The following is a 22,753-nucleotide window of genomic DNA, read 5'->3' as shown; positions in this document are numbered from 1 at the left end:
AAGTCTTTCCATATTACCACTAGATGGCAGTATTGCTTTATTCATTGAAAGGTCCTCCCACCAGAGCTGACGGACAATTATTTTATTTATTGGTTCATGATATGAATTATTAGTTCTTTTAATTTGGAAGACTCGATGAAAATGGAGAGGGAGCGTTTTCAAAAAATACTTTTATTTTTGTTTTCAAACTAGTGCAAATGCATGCAAACCTAAACCAAACAACCCTGTATGCAGAAGTGTGAAGCCTTCATAAAGTCCTCAAACATGCTTTCAGCTCTGATGATCGGTACTCGCTCGGCTCCACTCGTCCTCCAGCAGTTGCAGCTGGCGGGTTTTTCAGCGGGAACGTCGACCTAAGGTGGTGCTGGGGCGTCCGGATCCGTTTGCTGCCTTCATGTTTTACTTCATGAAGCCTTTAGGTCGTGTCTGAGCTCAAGCGTGAAACATGAAAGATGGCTTGTACTTTCAAAACAAGGCTTCTCTTGGATTTCAACCTTAAATTAAAAACGGGGCAAAGGTCTTTGAACGGGTTACGGAGTGAAAGTGGTGGGTTCCTTTATCATCTGACTAGAGCAAAACTAGAACCTGAGACTAAAGACTAAAAAAGCTACACGAGCGACCACAGCCTCTGTAACCATATCTGTGACAAAGGGATTGATTTGGAACCGCATGACGGATTCATGTGCTTGAATATTTTGACTTGTGGTCTGAGGATGGAAGCTCCGATGTGGGCTCCCTCTGGGACGGCAGATCGTCCCGTTCAGACGTCACTGCCATCCAAAGTCCTGTCCTGCCATCTGATAGAAGCGCTGGTTGTGGGGTCTGTAGAAATCTCGGAGTTTCTGAACCACCTCTGGGTCTATAGAGACGTGCGTCCTGCCTTTGGTCTTTCCTAGGCAGTGAGGTTTGCTGCTGCCCTCCGGTTTCTTCAAACATGGGAAGCCTTTGGTTTTGTTGAAGTAGAAATGCTTATCCGTGACGATCCTCTGAAGGCCCAGAAAGTCCTGGACCTTGCCCAGTTCTCCAGCCGGGTCTGAGATGAGCCTCTCACCACTGACCAGGTGGATCTGTGCCCTGGGGAACCACGCCAACCAGCGCTCCATGTGCTGAGCGTACAGGCCGATCCAGAGCGGGCTCCACAGAGAGTCGATCTGACCTGGAAGCAGATGTGAGGGAAGAGGATTTTATTCCAAATGCTCTGTTTCCTTCTCCTTTTCAGACTCTCTACAGCTAAGTGGCTCTGTATCCATTTTTGCAGAATTTCTGTTCTTCGGGTTCCTTTCAAAGACGCTTTGCTGCTCATTCCAGGAGATTCTTTCCTCCTTTCAGTCTGGAAGGATCTCTGAAGAACAGAACTCCTGTGTTTGACCCCACTGAGGCAAAACGGGAACTCCTCCCTCTTAATTTAGCTGCACTTTGGTCCAGAAAGGACCTGATGTTTTATTGGAGGTTTTTTTCCAAACAGGGCCTTCAGCTTTTGTCTGAAAATAAAGTTCTAATCTAGTTTTATGACAACCTCTGTACCAGAAATTCGCACTAGTCTGAATGTTCCACAGTTAAGACGCCTAATTCAAGTCAAGGAGGACCACCGAAGGACCACCCCGTTATGGAGACATCATGTTCTCACGCGTCCGTCAGCTTCCCAAAAACATCCTGTCACTCCAGGAGCAGTCCATTCATTGATCATTTCACAACATTTTACAACAGACCATATCTCTACAAACAGATGGTTTACATCCAAACAACAGTGGTTCCCGTCTTCTCAGCGTGAACTTTGACCTGAACTTTTGAACTTGGACACACCCCTCGTCATGACCTTCGACCTGTCTGCCGGGGTGTCCTCTGGTGTTGACTGTGAGGAATCGGTACATAACTCCTGAAGATGCTGCAGGTTTGAGTGATATTTTTAACCAAACTCCTGCTCAGATTTACCTGCACCCTGTGATTATGTGGTTGATCTTTTCAATAACAGACTTCCGTCTTCCATAGAGGCAGCGGCTCCCTTCAAGACAGAAACACTAAGACCCACTGCTGAAACGCCATGGAAGACCGATGACATTAACCCTTGTGCTATCTTAGATGACCCCGCCCTTACATTGACGTGTTCTCCCTACCATGACAAAGGTGGATAAAGGTGGAAAGATTTCATGTAATCCATGGACACCAGTGAAGATCACAAATCATTGAAGAAAAAAGGTTCAGAACACTGTCTAGTGGGTCTAGATGACCCCACTCCCAACGTTAAAGTGCCTAGGATAGCACAAGGGTTAAGCATCTGAAACAGAACTGCAGGAGAGCAGAGAGGAGATACAGGAAAACGGACTTAATAATTCAACTCTGAATTTACCATAAGTTCATTAACTTGCTGTTTTCAAAAATCATTTCAGAAAATGAAAACAATTCAAATTTCCTATTTAAACGTTTAACATTGCTATCTAATGCTGCATGATGCTGTCCCGGTGTGGGGGGGCACACACGGCCGAGCTGCTCTGGGTATGAAGACATTCCCAGATACTGTTTCCTCACAGCAGAGCCACGCCTTGAGCTTCTTTACGAGCTGACGTTGATAGTTTCCATTGTGAGTTTTATGTCTTAATGGAGGGGAGTGCGAAGGGTGGGTTGGCTTTTTATTGTAATATTGTGTCTGTTTTTTGACGATCTGTTGAACAGACAATGAAACGGCGTCGTACCTGTGGTGTGGTTCTTGAAGGCCAGCGTCTCAAAGGGGGGGATGTCAGGGGTCTTGGAAATGATTTGTGTGTAATCTGATATGGCTCGGGTCACGGGATCACGGACCACCACGATCAGCTTGATGTCCTGGGACATGGCATGGACTCGTGCCGGCGTATCCACGGTTACAAAGTAACGAGGAGTCTTCTCCATGACGATCTGACCACCAAGCGCTTTCGGCATCATGCTTCTGGAAGCACATTGGGAGAGGCAAGTCAGTGAGGGAGGAAACGAAAAGGCTGTGAAGAACAAGAAAGTACTTTATATCCCCCAAGGGCACTAAAATACACACACACTAAATAAAAATACACATAAAGGAATCAAAAATGTTTGCGTTAGAAACAGTTAAACACAATAGTTTGAAACACTCATTTTATGAAGGTGGACATATTTGTCATCCAGATGTTAGAGACTTTTTTTCAGTTCTGTGTCTACCTGCTCATGACGATGTTACTGCTTCAAAATATCTGTGACTTTTTTGTTTTTACATCCTCTTTAGCGTCTGAATACCCGCAGTCATTGTAGACCTGAAAACCTCTGCTGATCAAACACAATTGATTAATTCTTCATCACAGACTCTACAGGCCTCAGCTCACATGAAACCCAGACATCCAAGTTCCTCTGAACAAATTCCTGATGTTCTGCACTCTAACCTTTATAACTACATTTATTTCCAACGGTGAATACAGTGTAGTAGTGCAGTAGTTGTCATGGTGCCTCTGTCAGTTTCCTCCCCCTTCCACCGTCTGCTCTGCTCCTGACTCCACCAGCTGTGACCACTCACATCATCAAGCCTCTGCTCTTCTTAAGGAGACCCAGCTCCAGCATTCACCCAGCGCCAGTTCGTTGCCCCTTATGGTGACTAAGCCTGGTCGAGTCAGCTTATGTTTAGCTCTCTTGTTTGTTTGTGCTTCGCTAATCTTGTTCTCCTGCCTCGGGACTTCATTCCAGGAGTGTTACCTGAGTCGGATGTTACCACGAGCAGTTCCAGCGTTCCAGAGGAAACCCAGAGAACACTACCACGCTACTACCTCCAGCCACGCCACATCAAGATCTCCAGCCACGCTAAGAACCTGCCCAAGTCAAAACCTTCAGGCCTCATCCAAGCCGGATCCGCCTCTCGCCAAAACCCACACCGGAAAATAAAATCATTACTTACTTTTCAACTTACCTGTGTTTTCCTTCCGGGTTCCAGCATCTGGGTCCATCGCATCTACGAACCATGACAGTAGTACTGTGAATACAGGCTGAAAGGGTTCTGGTCGCAGAAGCCATTTGTGTTTGGCCAAACTGGGTCACGTAACCATAATTAAATACCAGAGAAATGACGATGACAGTGGTACGCTTCTGCAGTGGTTCCAGTAGGTATGCAGACCTTATGGTGGCTAAAACAGAGACTGACATGATGAATGCATGTCTGCCAAAGACCCAAACCTCTCCACAACAATGAGAGGAACCTGCCAGAGAAAATAAGCCGTTGCTGTTTCTGTTTCACTCAGAGAAGTCAAGATGGCGACTACCGCTACTTCAAATGAAAGAGGGTTCCGGCCGACCCAACCCACCAAAGCCCCTTTGGCATCATCACCGGTACACCACTCAGGCTTCATGCAGCATTGATCTCTGGACGCTCAGGCCTTTCTTATATTCATGACAGTCCAGAGACTCTCTATGCCACAGACTCTCTAGGTCAGTGTTTTTCAACCAGTGTGCCGTGGCACACTAGTGCCGTGGGAGATGGTCAAGTGTGCCGTGGGAAATTGCCCTCATTAACTGCTCTAACAACATTTTCCATCTCCAGGAGATCAGCTCTTTGTTTATCCAAACAGGCCCTGATAAAACACTGAGTAATTAGGAATATAAAAGATCTTAAAATTACTTTTTCTTTGTGTTTGTTTAATTCTATTAAAGAAATTTTGATAATTATGACGGTACCGGGATTTACCTGCAGCTATAGCAGTTTGCGGAAAAGTCCCGCCCCTTTAACTGTCTCCGCCAATCACTCTTGAAGGCTTAATCACATGTCATCAGTCTGACCAATCAGAAGTGCTTAAAGTCTTCACTTCCTTGTTCTTAATTCTGCTGATAAAGTCGCTCAGTTCTAACATATATACCAGCTAAAGCTCGTCTTTAGCGGTGTAGCTTTCCACAGAATCCGGTGTCAGACCGTGGAACAAGTGAACAAAACAATGAAACTCAGAGACGCGCGTCTTTCTGCCCTTTTTCGGCCGTTTTCACACTACATCTCCCATGATGCATTGGCTCAAAGGGACAGCGCATGATGAGTCGACCTTGTGAAACGTCTTTAAACCACAACAACAAACAGTTTCTAAATTTTCTAATTTAACTTTTATTTCAGCTCTTAGACAAAACAGCCGCAACTTCCTGCTTTTTCTGCTACAATTATCACAAAAATCCACGTGAGACTGCGGCGGGGGGGGGGGGGGGGGGGGGGGGGGGTGTCGATCAATACAGACCATGAATTTCTGCTTTTTTTTTTTTGGGATACTGGTGTGCCGCGGGATTTTTGTCAAGGTTAAAGTGTGCCGTGGCTCAATAAAGGTTGAAAAACACTGCTCTAGGTAGATATGAATGTTTTAGAATAAAAACAGCCGTCCACGGCGTCTTCGTCTGTCCAATGATTCATCTAAATGGGGAAAAGAATAAAAAACTGATCTGCAAACATTAAAACAAATCGTCAGCAAATCTTTTCACAAAAGTCACCCCTGTGTGTAGTTTGTGTGTGTTTTTGTGCATGTTTGGGTTTGACCACAGACTCCAGTGGAAATATCCCTTTGTTTTCTGTGAGAAAAGTGTGTTTTTAAAGTTGTTCCGGCCTCTGGGTCGTATAGTTTGTTTCTGTCTGCAGGCAGTCCGTCCTGGTCTGCTCCGATTGGTAACAGCTGACTGGAACCAGCTGACCAGAACCAGCTGACCCTACAGCACTGCCGTGACCCAAAAACGACTTTATGAGATGAATGAATGAATTTCCGATTGATCTTATAAATATTGTCTTCAGAGTCTGTCTGGATCGTACCTCTTTACTGGCACTCAACCTTTACAGATGCAGATGATGATTCATCTGATTAGGAGACATATTTTAAAGTAGAAAATGATCAAATGCATCTGAAAACATTTAAAATGTTCTGTTTTTTCACAGCAAACTGTCTTTTCTTGGAAAAGCAGAGATGAAGTTTTTATGCTGACTCCAAACACAAACACTCCATGAGCAAAAAAGTAAATTTTTATCATCCAGCACATAGAAATCTTTTCTTTTATTACATCTGATTTTAAGAAACTTTAAACTGTTCAACTATTTCCTGTTCACTTCAAAAAAATGACTGAAGCCTGCAGGGATTGGTAACATTAAAAAAATCATTTATTTTGCTTGTGTCATAAGAGATGTTTTTTTTCAAATTTTATACATTTATCCTCATCTTTGAATCACCAAACAGCAGTTGTAAAGAGTCCTATGACTTACACACGCACACTCACACAGGCACACGCACACTCACACAGGCAGGTACACACTCACTAGGGGTGTAACGATACAAGTAGTTGAACCGAACTGTTTTGGTACGACAATTTCGGTTCGGTTCACTTCTGTACCGTTTCGGTACCTTTTTTTCGTTTTTTCCCTCGCACATGCATTGTAACAACCCAGCTGCTTTGTCACTCGAAGCGGGGAAACGAGAGCCAAGCTGCTGATCAACTAGCTGTGTTGACTGTCCGTGCCCCACACGCCCTCAAACAGTCTCTGAGAGAGAGGAGACAGAAGTAGATGCTCCATCTCCTTTCCGGCATTTAAACCCATTCATTATGAACACACAAACAGCGTAACAACATGAACCTCACTTCTCTTCATCGCTCTCTCAGTGTTGATCAAGATTTCACACTTCCCATGAGTCTAAGTGGCTATAGGCGGGGCTAACCTCCCAGATCGCCACTGTATTAACTTTGCGTCGAGGCGGAAGTAATAATGGATTTTCCTCTGAGATGCTATTAGGTGATGGACAGTAAGCATGTCAACATAGGGCTAATGCAGACGCAAGGCCAGAGATGAGGACCCCCCCCCCCCAATCTCCTTACGCTCTCCTGTGTAGGGGGAACACTTCAGCTGTGTTGTCAGCATCCATGAAGGGAAAACACAGTTGGATAAGTCGAACGCTGTGTGTTGACTTTGTTACACAAAGATAGTGTATGCCACAGTAACACATCTAATCTGTTAACAAATTTTAAACGGCATCACCGACTGTAACAATCAGGTCTACAAGAAAAGAAATGTGCAGTTCAAATGTTTTTTTTCAGGCCAGTGTTAAGTATCCAAAGTTTTTGGTTCCTGGCAGCTAATAGTTTTTCTTATTTTATAAAGCAGATCACCTACATAGGTCAATTTTATTTATTGTTATGTAAAACCAATAAATGCATTTTGTTAGTAATTTTTTTCTGCCTAAGTCTTTTGTACCGTAAAAATACCGAAAATAGATGGATGGATAAAAACTTTATGAATCTCCCAAGGGAGAAATTCAGGTGTCCAGCAGCAAAACACACACAATAGATAACAATAAAATAATAGTTCATAAAAAAGCAGTTCAAATCAGGCAGATTTGTTAAACAGCAGTACCGAACCGAAATGTACCGAACAGAGACCTATGAAATTCTGAAACGAACTGAATTGATATTTTAGTGTATCGTTACACCCCTAACACTCACACATATGCTATATAAGCTCTGGTAAAAACTTGCCACACACCCGCGTGTTTTTGATTTTTGTTATAAAAAACTTCACTTGAACATTTGGCTCAGAGGGAGTGCAGACACATGACAACAGCTCATGTCTAATGAGGGAATAATAGCTGATTTTTAAAAAATCCTTGGACACGTGTGTGTGTGGTTGTATTTATGTGTGTGGGTGGGTGGGTGTATTTACGTGTGTGTGTGCAGGTGTGTGGATTTACGTGTGTGTGGGTGCAAGTGTTTGTGCGTCTTGTGGATTCTCAGTGTACTGCAGTTAGAAGGGATGTCTTCAGGCTAAGTGGTGCCTCACACTGATCATGTCAAATTGCATTGTGTGTGTGAGACGGGGGGGTTATAGAGGTTATATTTCAGATGCATTTGAAACCTGACCTGATAGCAAACAGCTAGAGGACTGTGCCATCACTGTAGAGAGTTTGCACGTGTCTGTGTGTGTGTAGGTGCATGTGTAGATTGCATCCCAGAACCTTTTCTTTGTTTCAGATAAGGTGGGGAACTAATGAAGGAATGATGGAGCAGATGCAAAGATGCTTCCATTAGTGATCTGTTTGGTTGCAGCCTCATATCCAAGAGTCCATAGCATATAATTCAATTCAATTCAATTCAATTTTATTTGTATAGCCCAAAATCACAACAACAGTCGTCTCGATGGGCTTCGAAGTAAAACATGAAATCAAAAGGATCACGAATACAAAGAGTTCAATAGAAAAATACTAAAATGAACTAACAAACTGACTAAGCTATACTGGCATCCCTGCCCTTAGACCCCCCTTCGCGGTAAGGAAAAACTCCCAAAAAAACCGGATTCCGGAAAAAACGAAGAAACCTCAGGGGTGCCCACATGAAGGAGGGATCCTCCCCCAGGACGGACAGGCGATTTACCAGAACTCTTAGAGAAGAATTAACTTATCTAAATCTACAACTACATATATAAAAGTCCAGCAGACGAGCTTCATCCAGCCGTGGTTGTGGGGACAGTCAAAGGCGCGAGTCGAGCCGGAGACAGGAACCACAGCCAGGTGTAGGAGCAGGAGCAGAGACGAGGTACTCGGTCAGGTACAGAGCAGAGACGAGCCAGAGATGAGCCAGAGGCAGGATCCACAGCCAGGTGTAGGAGCAGGAGCAAAGGCGAGGTAAACGGTCAGGAACAGGAGCACGGATGAGCCAACTGGAGTCTGGAAGCACTCCCACTCCCCAGGAGGGGAGAGGAAAAGAGGGACAATACATGAATCGCACTGCACCAAACAGAGGCATGGAGAACTAAATGATAAATTATGATCAAGAATAGAGGAGAGGAAGGGTAGAAGTAAAAAAAGGAAAGAGGACAGAACCCCAGTGTACCATAGTTACCCCAGCTTCAACTTCTAGCAGCCTTTTAAAAGAAATAGTTATTATTAAGTTTAATTTAAACAAACTAACATTAAGTTAAATAATCTCTGAATACTAACTAGTCTGACAATAAGCCTGTCCAAAGAGGAATGTTTTCAGTCTAGCTTTGAATGTAGAAACTGAGTCGGCCTCTCTTACATGAGCTGGGAGTTTATTCCATAAGACAGGGGCTTGGTGGCTAAACGCTCTATCTCCAACCGTACTTTTACTAATTCTAGGAACCACAAGCAGTCCTGCATTTTGCGAGCGAAGTGTTCTGATTGGTTGGTAAGGGACTATGAGGTCCTTAATATAGGACGGGGCCATTCCATGTAAGGCCTTATAGGTTAACAGGAGGATCTTGAACTTAATTCTAGAATCAACTGGGAGCCAATGGAGCGAAACTAACACAGGAGTGATGTGATCTCTTCTGCTAGTTCCAGCTAACAATCTAGCAGCTGCGTTCTGAACAAGCTGGAGACTTCTTAAGGAACTCTTAGGACACGCTGCTAACAAGGAGTTACAGTAATCCAGCCTCGACGTAACAAATGCATGGATGAGTTTTTCAGCATCACTCTTAGAAAGTATATTTCTGATCTTAGCAATATTCCGCAGGTGAAAAAAGGCAGTTCTACATGCCTGAGATATGTGAGCCTTAAATGATAAATCCTGGTCAAGTAAAACCCCAAGGTTTCTAACTGTGGAATTGGGGGCTATACTTATACCATCCAGGGAGACTATCTGAGCAGACAGAGCATCTCTGAGGTTTTTAGGACCAAGTATAATGACCTCAGTTTTTTCTGGGTTCAAGAGGAGGTAATTAATTGTCATCCAGGTCTTGATGTCACTGATGCAGGCGTTCAGTTTCTCTATCTGGTCATTCTGGTCAGGCTTCATGGATAAATACAACTGCGTATCGTCGGCATAACAATGAAAATTAATGCTGTGTTTCCTGATTATGTTTCCTAGGGGTAACATATAAAGCGTAAACAGGATCGGTCCCAAGACTGAGCCCTGTGGGACTCCATAGTTGACTCGAGTGCACTGAGAGGAATGGCCATTTACATTAACGAACTGATACCTATCAGACAGATAGGATTTAAACCACTGGAGAGCAGATCCTCTGATCCCTATGTCCTGCTCTAATCTATGGAGTAAAATACCGTGGTCGATAGTGTCAAAGGCAGCACTGAGGTCCAACAGGACCAGAATAGAAAGTAGTCCCTTTTCTGAGGCCAATAACAAGTCATTAGAGACTTTAACTAGTGCAGTTTCCGTACTGTGGTGAGGTCTAAACCCCGACTGAAAGTCTTCAAAGTGGCTGTTGTCCTGTAGGTGGCAGTAAAGCTGCTTAACTACAACTCTTTCTAGGATTTTAGAAATAAAGGGCAGGTTTGATATCGGTCTATAGTTGGCCAAGATGCTAGGATCCAAACTGGGCTTTTTCAGAAGAGGTTTAACAACTGCATATTTAAAAGACTGTGGCACGTAACCCGTTTCCAGAGAGGCATTTATCATTGTTAATATGGGATCATTAATTAGGGGAAAAGTTTCTTTAAAAAGTCTAGTGGGAATTGGGTCTAACAGACACGTTGAGGATTTGGAGGACGTAATAATTGATGTTATTTCCGCTTGATCCACAGCAGTGAAGCAGTCTAATGTTACAGAGGTTTCTATGGATGCCTCCATTTCTACCGCTTCAGCCTGTTCTGGGCTGATAGTAGGAATAACTTGATTTAACTTATGTCTAATATTTGAGATTTTACTATCGAAAAATGTAACAAAATCATCAGAGCTGAGAGAAACAGGAACATGTGGTTCTACTGAGCTCTGACTGCGAGTTAATTTAGCTATAGTGCTAAAAAGAAATCTTGGATTGTTTCCATTCTCTGTTATTAAGGTTGAATAGTACTGGCTTCTAGCTCTACGCAGAGCTTTTTTATAATTTAATAGGCTATGTTTCCAGATATCCAGAGACTGCTCTGAACCGGAGCGGCGCCATTCTCTTTCCAACTTACGGGTTTCTCGTTTAAGAGAACGAGTTTCAGCGTTAAACCACGGTGCTACTCGTATTTGTCTGACGAACTTAGGTTTCAAGGGGGCAACAACATGGAGTGTACTCCTGAGGGCTTGTAAGGCATCATTAACAAAGTGGTCATTTATACTAGGACTGATACTATGGGAGCTGGTCTCAGAGTATTTTCTCAGAATATCACTAAGTACTGGCTGAACTGTGTGTTTAAACTCAGACACAGAACGGTCAGTTAAGGTTCTTCTAAGTTGTTTCTTATTCACTGGGGCAGAAGGATGTTCCAGTGTAAGCTGGAAGGTAATCATAAAGTGATCAGAAATGATGGGGTTAAGAGGAAGGACACTCAGCTGGCTGATCTCTATACCATGGGTTAGAACAAGATCCAGGGTGTGCTTATGACAGTGAGTGGGTTCATTCACACTTTGGGTGAAACCAACATCATCTAATAAAGCTGCAAAAGCCTTTCCTAGGCAGTCACTGGGGTCATCAACATGAATATTAAAATCCCCTAATATTATAGTTTGATCAGAATCTAAGACAATAGTCGATAGGAAGTCGGAAAACTCAGTTAAAAATTCTGAATATGGGCCGGGGGGGCGATAAATAATTATGAGTAAAACAGGTTTTCGAGTTTTCCTGTTTGGGTGACTTAAAGACAATATGATGCTTTCAAATGAATTATAAGCATTTTTAACTTTAGGGCTGAGAAGTAAGCTAGACTGTGATATTACTGCCAAACCACCTCCTTTCCCTGAAATCCTGGATTTCTGATAGTTAGCATAAGTGGGGGGGGTTGCTTCATTCAATCTAACATAGTCATCCTGATGGAGCCAAGTTTCTGTTAAGGCTAAAAGACTAAGATTGTTATCAATGATTAACTCATTGACTAAGAGGGACTTGGAGGAAATGGATCGAATGTTTAATAAACCGCATTTAATTACATCATAATTCTGCTTGTGAGTACTGCTGTCTGTCACTTTAAGGTTTCTAAGACGCGCTCCTTTCATTTGTCTTTCAGCACATAAGCTAAAGCTTGAACCTGCTTGACTTTCCCTGCATGGGTTTTGCACCGGCACTAACCCTAAGGGAGGCTCAGAGGAGCGTTTTACACTGCTGCTCTGCGCCCGGGTCTCGTCTCTGGATTGTCAGGTTAACAGACTAAGGCTAGCAGAAATGTTTCTAGAAAGAAGAGCGGCACCGTCCCGGGTGGGATGGACGCCGTCTCTCCGCATGAGACCGGGCTTCCCCCAAAACGCGCTCCAGTTATCCACAAAACCAACGCCGTTTTCTGGGCACCATCTAGAAAGCCAGCGGTTAAATGATGAAAAGCGGCTGTACATTTCATCATTGACTAAGTTCGGCAGGGGACCAGAGAAAATTACAGTGTCGGACATCGTCTTAGCCAGTTTACACACCGAAGTTACGTTTAACTTAACCACCTCTGACTGTCTCCGTCGGGCATCATTACCGCCTGCGTGAATCACGACTCGACGGAACCTGGACTTACTCTGAGCTAACATCCTAAGGTTCCCCTCGATGTCACCAACTCTGGCCCCCGGATAACACCTGACAGTAGCCGCTGGGAGCTCCACGTTTCTAACTTCAGAAGAGCCTATAACCAGAGTTGAGTGTTCAGCGGGTGTGTCGCTGAGGGGGGAGAACCTATTACTAACGTGGAGTCTCGGGTGCTCTAAGTTTTTGCGTTTAGCACTATGTTTCCTCCCAACCGGTACAAACCCCTGACTGTCTCCCGGCTGTTGGGAGGGCGCTGGGGTGCTAGCTAAGTTATCCCTGGTAGCGCGGCCCGCGCTACGAGTAACGACCTGGCTAGCCGGCTTAGCTTCCACTGTGCGGAGCCGCGCTTCTAACTGCTCCAGCCTGGCCTCCAAGTCTAACACAAGACTACACTTAACACAACTACCGCTATCTTCACTAAAGGAGGCAGGATCATCACTAAACATATGGCACATGGGGCAGGAGAGAGGAGGAGAGGCGGAAGGAGTGGTGGCCATGCCAGGTTTTAAGCTAAGGCTAGCGGTGTTTAAGTAAAGAGAAGTGGTTTATTTAGCAAAATGAGAAAAGTGAACAGCAAGTGGTTTAACAGTGGTGAATTCGCTAATAAAAGGTACTAGATGTGAATATTAACCCAGATAACCCTTAGAGTAAGCAATAGTAGTAAGGCTAATGCCAAACAAGAGGACAGCAGTCACACAACTAGCACTGGGAATAGCTCACCCGGAAATGACGTCACAGGAAATCCGTCTTGATGCTATAGAGTCTATAGCATCAAGAGTCCATAGCATCAAGAGTTCATAGCATCTAGAGTCCATAGCATCTAGAGTCCATAGCATCTAGAGTCCATAGCATCTAGAGTCCATAGCATCAAGAGTCCATAGCATATAGAGTCTATAGCATCAAGAGTCCATAGCATCAAGAGTCCATAGCATCAAGAGTTCATAGCATCTAGAGTCCATATTATCAAGAGTCCATAGCATATAGAGTCTATAGCATCAAGAGTCCATAGCATCAAGAGTTCATAGCATGTAGAGTTCATAGCATCTAGAGTCCATAGCATGTAGAGTTCATACCATCTAGAGTCCATAGCATATAGAGTTCATAGCATCTAGAGTTCATAGCATCTAGAGTCCATAGCATCTAGAGTCCATAGCATCTAGAGTCCATAGCATCAAGAGTCCATAGCATATAGAGTCTATAGCATCAAGAGTCCATAGCATCAAGAGTCCATAGCATCAAGAGTCCATAGCATCAAGAGTCCATAGCATCAAGAGTCCATAGCATATAGAGTCTATAGCATCAAGAGTCCATAGCATCAAGAGTTCATAGCATGTAGAGTTCATAGCATCTAGAGTACATAGCATGTAGAGTTCATACCATCTAGAGTCCATAGCATATAGAGTTCATAGCATATAGAGTTCATAGCATCTAGAGTCCATAGCATCAAGAGTCCATAGCATCAATATTGGAGGCCTATTATGTTAGATGTTTGTCACCTATGTCGACGAGTGACATTTGGAGTATAATTTTTAAACTGTTGCAATGTAATGGGAATGGTTATTTGGTTATTTTGCTATTTGTTTATATACCGCAAATTATATCGTTATCGCAATTTTAATCTCTAATATCGCATATCGCGAGTTTTCCTCATATCGTGCAGCCCTAGTCCATAGCATCAAGAGTCCATAGCATCAAGAGTCTATAGCAGGGGTGTCAAACATACAAACCGCGGGCCGAATCCGGCCCGCCAGATGGTTCAATCCGGCCCAGTCATGAAGAGTAAAAGTTATAACATAGCATCAAGAGTCCATACCATCAAGAGTCTATAGCAAGGGTGTCCAATACCAGGTCTCAAGGGCCGGTGTCCTATATGTTTTCCAATCAACCTGCCGTTGAAGCTCCTAATTGTCTAAACACACCTGATCCAGGTAATCAACAGCAGATGAGGCAGGGTTTCTGGAAAACCAGCAGGTTGCCAGCCCTTGAGGCCTGGATTTGGACACCCCTGGTCTAGGTCATCAAGAGTCAATAGCATCAAGACTCCATAGCATCAAAAGTCCATAGCATCAAGAGATGGCGTACGCCACAGTAACACGTCTAATCTATTAACAAACTTAAAACGGCATAACAACTGACTGTAACACTCAGGTCTACAAGAAAAGAAATGTGCAGTTCAAATGTTTTTTTCAAGCCAGTGTTAAGTATCCAAAATTTTGGTTCCTGGCAGCTAATAGTTTTTCTTATTTTATAAAGCAGATCCCCTACATAGGTCAATTTTATTTATTGTTATGTAAAACCAATAAATGCATTTTTTTAGTAATTTTTTCTGCCTTAGTTTGTTGTACCGAAAAAATACAGAAAAGAGATAGTTAGATAAAAACTTTATGAATCTTCCAAGGGAGAAATTCAGGTGTCCGGCAGCAAAACACACACAATAAATAACAATAAAATAATAGTTCATAAAAAAGCAGTTCACATTAGGCAGATTTGTTAAACAGCAGTACCGAACCGAAATGTACCGAACCGAGCCCTTTGAAATTCTGAATCGAACCGAATTGAGATTTTAGCGTATTGTTACACCCCTAACAAGTATGCAGACAAATAAAACAATAACAATGAGAATACCAGGGGAATCTGTGGTGTTAACGTGTTTTATCGCGTGAGCCTCGTCGTAAATATGAACTTAACTTTATTTTGAAAGTGCAGTGGAATTCTTTTATTTTGAAGCTCGCGTTGCAGAGGCACAGATGTGGACCGCAGACATGACAGATGTAAACATTCTGATTGATCAATGGACGATCTGTGTCAACGCAACAGAGGAAACCGCCTCACTTATTAGTGCATCAAACATCCAACATGTCCAGTCTCTTAAATGAAGCCCCCGTTTCCCTTTGAGGAACCCCTCTTCTGTAAGGTATTTTTCACCCCCTCCCTGAAGAATCGTGCTACTCAAAGCAAGGCCGCTGGATATCGATCCTGTGGTCGTTAAGATTCCTGAATGTTTGTGGCTAGATGATGTGCACCTGGGATCATGGCGCTATGATGGGCGGAGAGCAAAGATGTTGCGTACAAAGCCAAGAGGAGTTCCAGACAAAGGTGATGTATGACAGGGACTCAGCTGGCTGAGAGTGGCAGGAGGACACAGAGGAGCCAAAACCCTCTGGTGCCTCATCAAGACCCTGCTGTGTCGTGTGATGTGTGTGTCTGCTAAAAAAGAGGGGAAAATGACAGCATTCATCATCAGCACAGAGGCAATTATGCAGCCAAGAATGGCAGAATTTAGGAAAGTCCTGGACTAATATAGTGTAAAAACCGCTCCATCTATCTTTCTGGTCGGTTCAGCTTTACAACAATAGCCAGTGAGAGAGTGCCAGCCATCGACCCCTCATTACACACACACCACTGCGTATTCATGACTCAAAAATGAGTTCATCTGTGTGTTTTGGCGATCCGTTCATCCATTTCCTCTGTATGGGGGCCTATTAAGGAATCTATCCATTGTGGCTGGGCCCTGTCCACTTCCAGGAGACATCCATCATACGGGGACTACCTGTGATTATGGATACCAAGTCCCATGGGAAGACTTTAATGAGGGTCATGTGGCCCTGCCGGTCTAGGCCTTATGGTGATCACCTTCAGTACAGTAGTGAGATGGGGCACCTGAACAAACAAACATAACCCCCAACATCTCACATGGCAGAAGACAAAAGCATTCTGCAGCGCTAACAAGCTCAGTAAAAACAGCAAACCTGCTTCCATGATATGATCTTCCTTCCTCTATCATCTGCATCACAATTACATTTGCATTGTCCAAAAAGAAAAGCAGCATGTGCGGAGTCCTTACAGCACAAAACAATCAACGTATGGGAATGAATTGAAAAGCTTTGCCTAATGACTCGTATGAAATGCAAATGAATGGTCACTGAAGCAGCTGACTCTGACAAACCCTCACTTAATTGCATTTTATCAAGAGGAATAAAGGAAGAAAGTAGCTTTTTTCTGCCTTTTTTTCGGCTTTTTACAATATGGTAAATATTAAACATGAAATGTGTTTCTGGTAATTGTTTATCAGGTAAAGTGAGAAAAACAAAACCTTTTGCGTTGATGGTCTCATCAGACTGCTGGTGATTTCCTCACCTGTCTTTGTCACATCTTCAGTTCTTGTGTCTTGTGTGCAGGTTGGATGTGGCTTTTACCTGGAGGGCTCCGCCCCCTTTCCTGTGGCTCTCCATGAGAGGCGCACAGCTGCCTGTACTTAAGGTCTCCGAGTGTTGCTTAGTTCAGTCTGTTTGTCCTGTTATGTTTGGGGAGTTTTTCCCACCATGAGAGCAGTTTTCTGTCAGTAAAAGAAGTCTGGATCTTCCCCGGATGCAGGACTTGTTGTCTTGTCCTGCATCTGAGTCATCTGGATACACCGTGACATTCTTAGTTTGCGTTGTGACTGTTTTCTCGGTTGTGGTCGTGTTTTTGTCACACCGGTTTTAAATCGAAATGATTATTCGTTGTCTCTATGTGAATTATTCTTTGTCTGCTTTTCAGTTCATCCTGGTAAGACCTTCTAGGATCTGTTCCTCCTTTGTTCCTGCTGTTGTCATGTTTACATTTATCTATGGAGACCTGAAGTCCCCACCAAAGAGCCTGGTATGATGGTCTGACCCAGCTGAACCCAGCAGGAGATTCTTTGCCATGTCCCATCATGCCCCGCTCCTACACCTTCCTGTGGAGGACACGTTCTGCTGCTGAGGAGGGACTGCTCCTCTTCATGCTCCCTCACACTGAGGAGCGTCATTGGGACCACTCCCCTTAACGTTCGCTGTACCTCAGGAGAGTCGTCAGGTCATCCCCATGTTCACACCCTCTGTCCTTGAGGTGGGGATTGCCTCTCTTCATGTACCCTTTTACACGAGGGGGTCAGAGGGAGTTCTGCTCCTCATGAGCACACAGACATACCTGGATCATTCTAGAACAAATCCACATACAAAATACTAAGACAAGCAGTTTCTGAGTAAATGTACTTGTCCTGAGACCACATCTATGAAAAACAACAAGAGAAGAATGCTTGAAAACAGTTTTTAGAATACAAAGAAGTCTGGAATACCCCCGAAAAAGCCATTGTCCCCTGTCCCACCCCCCAATGATCAAAGGGAATCTCAAATAAAATGGTCAAACTGACATTTAAATGTCAGTTTTTGGTATTTTTTGTTTCATTGTTGTCTGTTCTAACTCATTCGTTTGTTAAATACAATATTTCAAATAATTATTATTCAATCAACCGTGGTACCATAACCTTTTTAGCATGGTAGAGATCACATGATCTGCTGGACGTGAGTTTTCCAACAGAAGCAGCAGAAAAAAAAGATTTCCTCTCTTCTGTTTTCCATATTTTCAGTAAAGATTGAAATAAACCCAAAGAATCTGAATGAGACTTTTCTATTTTCTGTACTGATTTAGATGCGTTTGTGGTCTTGGTCAGCATTAAAAGCTCCGTAAAAATCAGCTTCACCTCCTGAGAGAAAACTACATCCTCATAGTTACGGTGATTAGAGTAACAGTATGTGTGTGGAGAAGACACACACACTCACACACATACAAACACACCCACACAATCACATAATCACACACACACACAATCACACATACACACACACCCACACAATCACATAATCACACACACACACACAATCACACAATCACACACCCACACAATCACATAATCACACACAATCACACAAACATACCCACATTCACACACACAATCACATAATCACACACACACACAATCACACAAATACAATCACAATCACACAAAGATGCACACCCAATATCACAATCACACACACACATTCAGACACACAAACACAATTACACACCCTATCAGACAAACACACACACAATCACACTAACAAGCACACAATCACACACATAATCACAAACACACACACACAGACACACACATACTCACACCCACACAAACAATCACACAAACACACAATCACACATACACAAAAACCTACACAATCATATAATCATACACAATCACACAAACATACCCACATTCACACACACAATCACATAATCACACACACACACAATCACACAAACACACAATCACAATCACACAAACATACACACCCAATATCACAATCACACAAACACACACATTCAGACACACAATTACACACCCTAACACACAAACACACACACAATCACACAATCACACACACATTCACACACACATACACACACACAAAGCTCAGCAGGGATTGTGGTAACACTAACTTCCTCCTCTAACCAGCCTTATCCTCCTATCTCCTCCTCTTCCTCTCCCTTCCTCCTGACCTTCCCCCGCCACGCTGTCTTTCATGAAGATGTGAGCCGCTTTAATGGATTCTTCTGCACAGCGGCGGCGTAACCTGACCCCCGTGTTTGTGTGAAAGAGCCAGAACCGCCATAGCGTGTAGGATGAAGCTTCCTGTTGGTTGTAACAGTAGCCCGGCTGACCACAGCTGACTGCTGGGATGCTGAAGTGGACCCAAGGTCAGAGTGAAGAGATAACAGCATCGATCCCTAAATAGAGAAGGAAACCTGCAGGCCGCCTCCAGCCTCATCGCACAGCTGCTGCACGTGCACTGCAGGAGCGTTAGGCCGTCGGTGTCATCTGTCCTGCTTTTTACCCACAAAGAGCAGAAAACAATGAATCTGAGGCGATGCAATGCCGGACGGGTTCACGCAATCCAAAACCTCTGTTGTGTTGACTTATTGTCACTTCCTGTGTTGACAAAATGATGGAAACGTTACTTAATTAACGAGAGTATAAAGATTTATTGCATTCCAACATTTACCAAAGCCATGAGCATCGTCTTCAAGTCTGCAGCAGAGTCTGCTTGAAATTCATTCTTACTTTTGAATGATTGCTAAATTATTTAAGGAAGTACTGAAGAGGGTAGATTGGCTCTGTTTTCAGCATTAAAAAAAACATCAGTGTCTTCATTGTAAAAGTTCTTTTACTTATTGTTTCTTATTTTTTGGAACAATTTTCTTGAACAAAAATCAAACTGACAGCGTTTCATCAGACCACGTTTATGCTGCTGTTTACGAGCTGCAGTGAACACATCATTGACTCTCAGCATGACGACCTGAGGTCAGAGGTCAGACAAGCCAATGTGTTACCGGGGCCCCGAGGAGGACACCTGACCAATAAGCCCTACCTGGCGTGACACTGATCTGAAGGGCCAGGAAACTGGTCTTTCAGCCCACTCCTCCTAGGATTTTCAGGTCCAGTTCTGTATTTAGTGATTTTTCTGAGCATCATCACAGAACCACTGCTGCCAAAACACAGCAAGGTTTAAGGCGGGATGTCCTGAATGAGCGACTGAATGAGGTGTTTTCAACCAAACCAGGATGAAAAAAACTCCAAAATATCTAACTGAATGTGCAGAAAGCAAGTTACCATTGTCTTCCCAAACCAGATGTGAGTAACATCCTCCTGGACGGCTCCCCGGACCCCCCAGTGTGAAACCAACCAAGGTTTCCAGGTTTGTAGACAGAAAACCAGATCAGATCCACATGACAACATCTGGCTCCAGAGATGATTACAGCACTGAGAGTTTATCCCACCAGCCTGTCTGTCCCTCCCCATGCTGTACAAATGCACCCTGCACACACACATGCACACACACGCACATGTGCTCACACACATGCACACCCACACATGCATACACATGCACACACACATGCACACACATGCACAAACACATGCACACACCCACGCACCCACACATGCATACACATGCACACACATGCACAAACACATGCACAGACACATGCACACACACACACACACACCCACACATGCATACACACGCACCCACACATGCATACACATACGCACCCACACATGCATACACTAAAGGTTCGGTTCATTTTGGACAAAAAAACTCTTTTCATACAAAAACAAACTACTGAATTGCGCACACACCCATGCACACACACATGCACAAACACATGCACACACACATGCATGCACACACACACACACACACACACATGTGCTCACACACATGCACACCCACACATGCATACACATGCACACACACATGCACACACGTGCACAAACACATGCACACACACACCCACGCACCCACACATGCACACACATGCACAAACACATGCACACACACACACACCCACCCACGCACCCACACATGCATACACATGCACACACACATGCACACACATGCACAAACACATGCACACACACATGCATACACGCACATGCAGCACACGCATGCACGGACTGTCCGTGCCTGATGGCACAGACGTTCTGTCACCTTTGAGTCAGAAAGGCTGGCAGCATGTGTGAGGATGTGCTTCACCGTGACTAAAGGTTCGGTTCATTTTGGACAAAAAAACTCTTTTCATACAAAAACAAACTACTGAATTGCGTGCAGAGCTCAGGAGGAGCTCTCTCCCCGTCTCGACTTTAGCGCACGTTTCTTTCCATATTTGCTTGAAAGTGACTAAAACCAGAGAAAAGATAGTCTCAGAGGGGTTGACCCAGACAAAGTCCGCGCGCGTGCTTACCTGTACCAGTCCAGTCCTCGTGCATAATGCCGATCAAAAAAGTGCGGTTCGGACCCCAGGGCGCGGATGTCGGGGTGCAGCCGAAGAAACTCCAGCAGGGCTCTGGTGCCCCCCTTCTTGACCCCAATGATCAGAGCCTGGGGTAACTTCCGAGAGGCTGTCCACTCTCTCCCCGAGCTGTTCGAGTCCTGCGCTGGCTGGCCGCTGCCAGGCGCGCCCTCTCCACCAGCCAGGCTGACCAAGCTGGTTCTGTTCCGCCCATAAGGCCAGTCCGGGCCCGGTACCAGGAGGTCCCGCGTGGATGGCCTGAGTTCATTCCTGTCTGTCAGTTCCGAGGCGCACAGCCCGGAGAGGAGGTACACCAAGGAGCAGCAGAGGAGGCTCAGGGAGGAGGCGATGGTGAGGCGGTGGGACAGCCGGCGCGGGTCGGCGCGTGGGTGATGGGGTAGAAGGTGCTGGGGGGGGGACGCTGCCATCCTTCGGTCGCTGGAGCCTCGCGGAGGTCCATTCTAACAGGAGTGCGGCTCCTCCACCCTGCCGGAGAGAGTCCATCGGCGCGCTCCGCTGCTCCTCTCCTCCTCCTTCATGCTCCTCCGCTGTTGGTGCCAAACTCTGAAAACGCTGGAACCGGTTTCACACCGGGAGGTGTCACTCCGTTTGCCGCGGAAGCTTTGATGTCTGAGCGGGATCTTTGTGGGATTACTCTGCCTCTCTGGGCGCAGCCCCCCCCCCTTCATCCTCCTCCTCCTCCTCCTCGATGAGGGGGTCATGGCTTCAGGCGCTTTTAATTCCACTATTATTTATGAGGTAAACCGGAAGTAGCTCCGCCGGGTTTTTGATGGACTGACAAACATCTAGTGAATTTCTGAACTCCTATATCTGCCAGATCGTGAAGTTTCCCGCGCTTCGGGCTGAAATGGATCCATCAAAACTGGCAACGCTGAGATCAGAGCTGAAGCAGGTCGGAGAGCTTTGCCATAATTGGTTTAGTGATCAGACAGTAATAGTCTGCGGCGCACCTGCTGACCCAAAGGCTCCTGAACTCCTGCCCCCCCCTGCTGCTCATTTCCCAGAGAGCATTGCAACTTGAACACAAGAAGGAGACTTCAGCAGGCAGAGCTGCACACCTCAGACCCTGACTGGTGTCTTAGATCATCCACTGCAGCCCAACACTAAACTGAAGTTTCATTCATCATGATGTGTGTGCTTGGATGCAGAGAATCCTCCACGTCACGCATGGTTCTGAGTGTCCTGAACCTTTGGGCTCAGCAAAGCTCAGTGGGATAAAGAGCTCTGCAGTGTTGCCTTTTCTAATTGCAGAGCAGAGCTGAGGTTTGGCTAATGGCTCATAGGAGACTCATTAGTTCCTCACAGCCACACAAATATCAGCACACACACACAAACACACACGTGCTTCATGTTCCATTTGGCTTACCGTGTCATTATCCCGGAGCAGATGCGACCCACGCCATAAAACCTCTGCACTGTCCAGAAGCGACTGAACATTCTTTCAACCCCAGGATTTTCTGTGGTTCCGCCGTTTCTCCGTTTTCATGAGACATCAGAGAAATCAGAGGCTTTGATGTGAAGAAAGCATTCATGTCTTTGCAATACTTTGTCATGTGTTTAAGTCCCACTCCAATCATCTTCTGATCTACTCTTTAAACATCACAGTGCTCTTATAATTCTGATTATGCGGGTTTTGGCCAAAATGTAAAAACCTGTGTGGTTTTTCCAGGACATAGTTTCTGCAGAGCAGCAGGACTTATTCAC

General features: G+C 44.7%; 1 protein-coding gene across 1 annotated transcript; it reads right to left on the bottom strand.

Moving 5' to 3' along the window:
* Positions 1–155: 155 nt before the first annotated feature.
* On the bottom strand, positions 156–21,882 carry hs3st3l (heparan sulfate (glucosamine) 3-O-sulfotransferase 3-like). The gene is made up of 3 exons (XM_004080703.5): positions 20,981–21,882; positions 2,691–2,920; positions 156–1,156 (listed from the first exon to the last, which is right to left on the bottom strand). The coding sequence occupies exons 1-3, from the start codon at positions 21,454–21,456 to the stop codon at positions 768–770; spliced, it is 1,095 nt and encodes a 364-aa protein (XP_004080751.1). The 5' UTR covers positions 21,457–21,882; the 3' UTR covers positions 156–767.
* Between the last annotated feature and the right edge of the window lie 871 nt (positions 21,883–22,753).

This window comes from Oryzias latipes, chromosome 19 (assembly GCF_053564925.1).
Source record: "Oryzias latipes strain Hd-rR chromosome 19, Olatipes_Hd-rR_3.1".
Taxonomy (NCBI): Eukaryota; Metazoa; Chordata; class Actinopteri; order Beloniformes; family Adrianichthyidae; genus Oryzias; species Oryzias latipes.
This window is presented reverse-complemented; position numbering and strand designations above follow the sequence as displayed.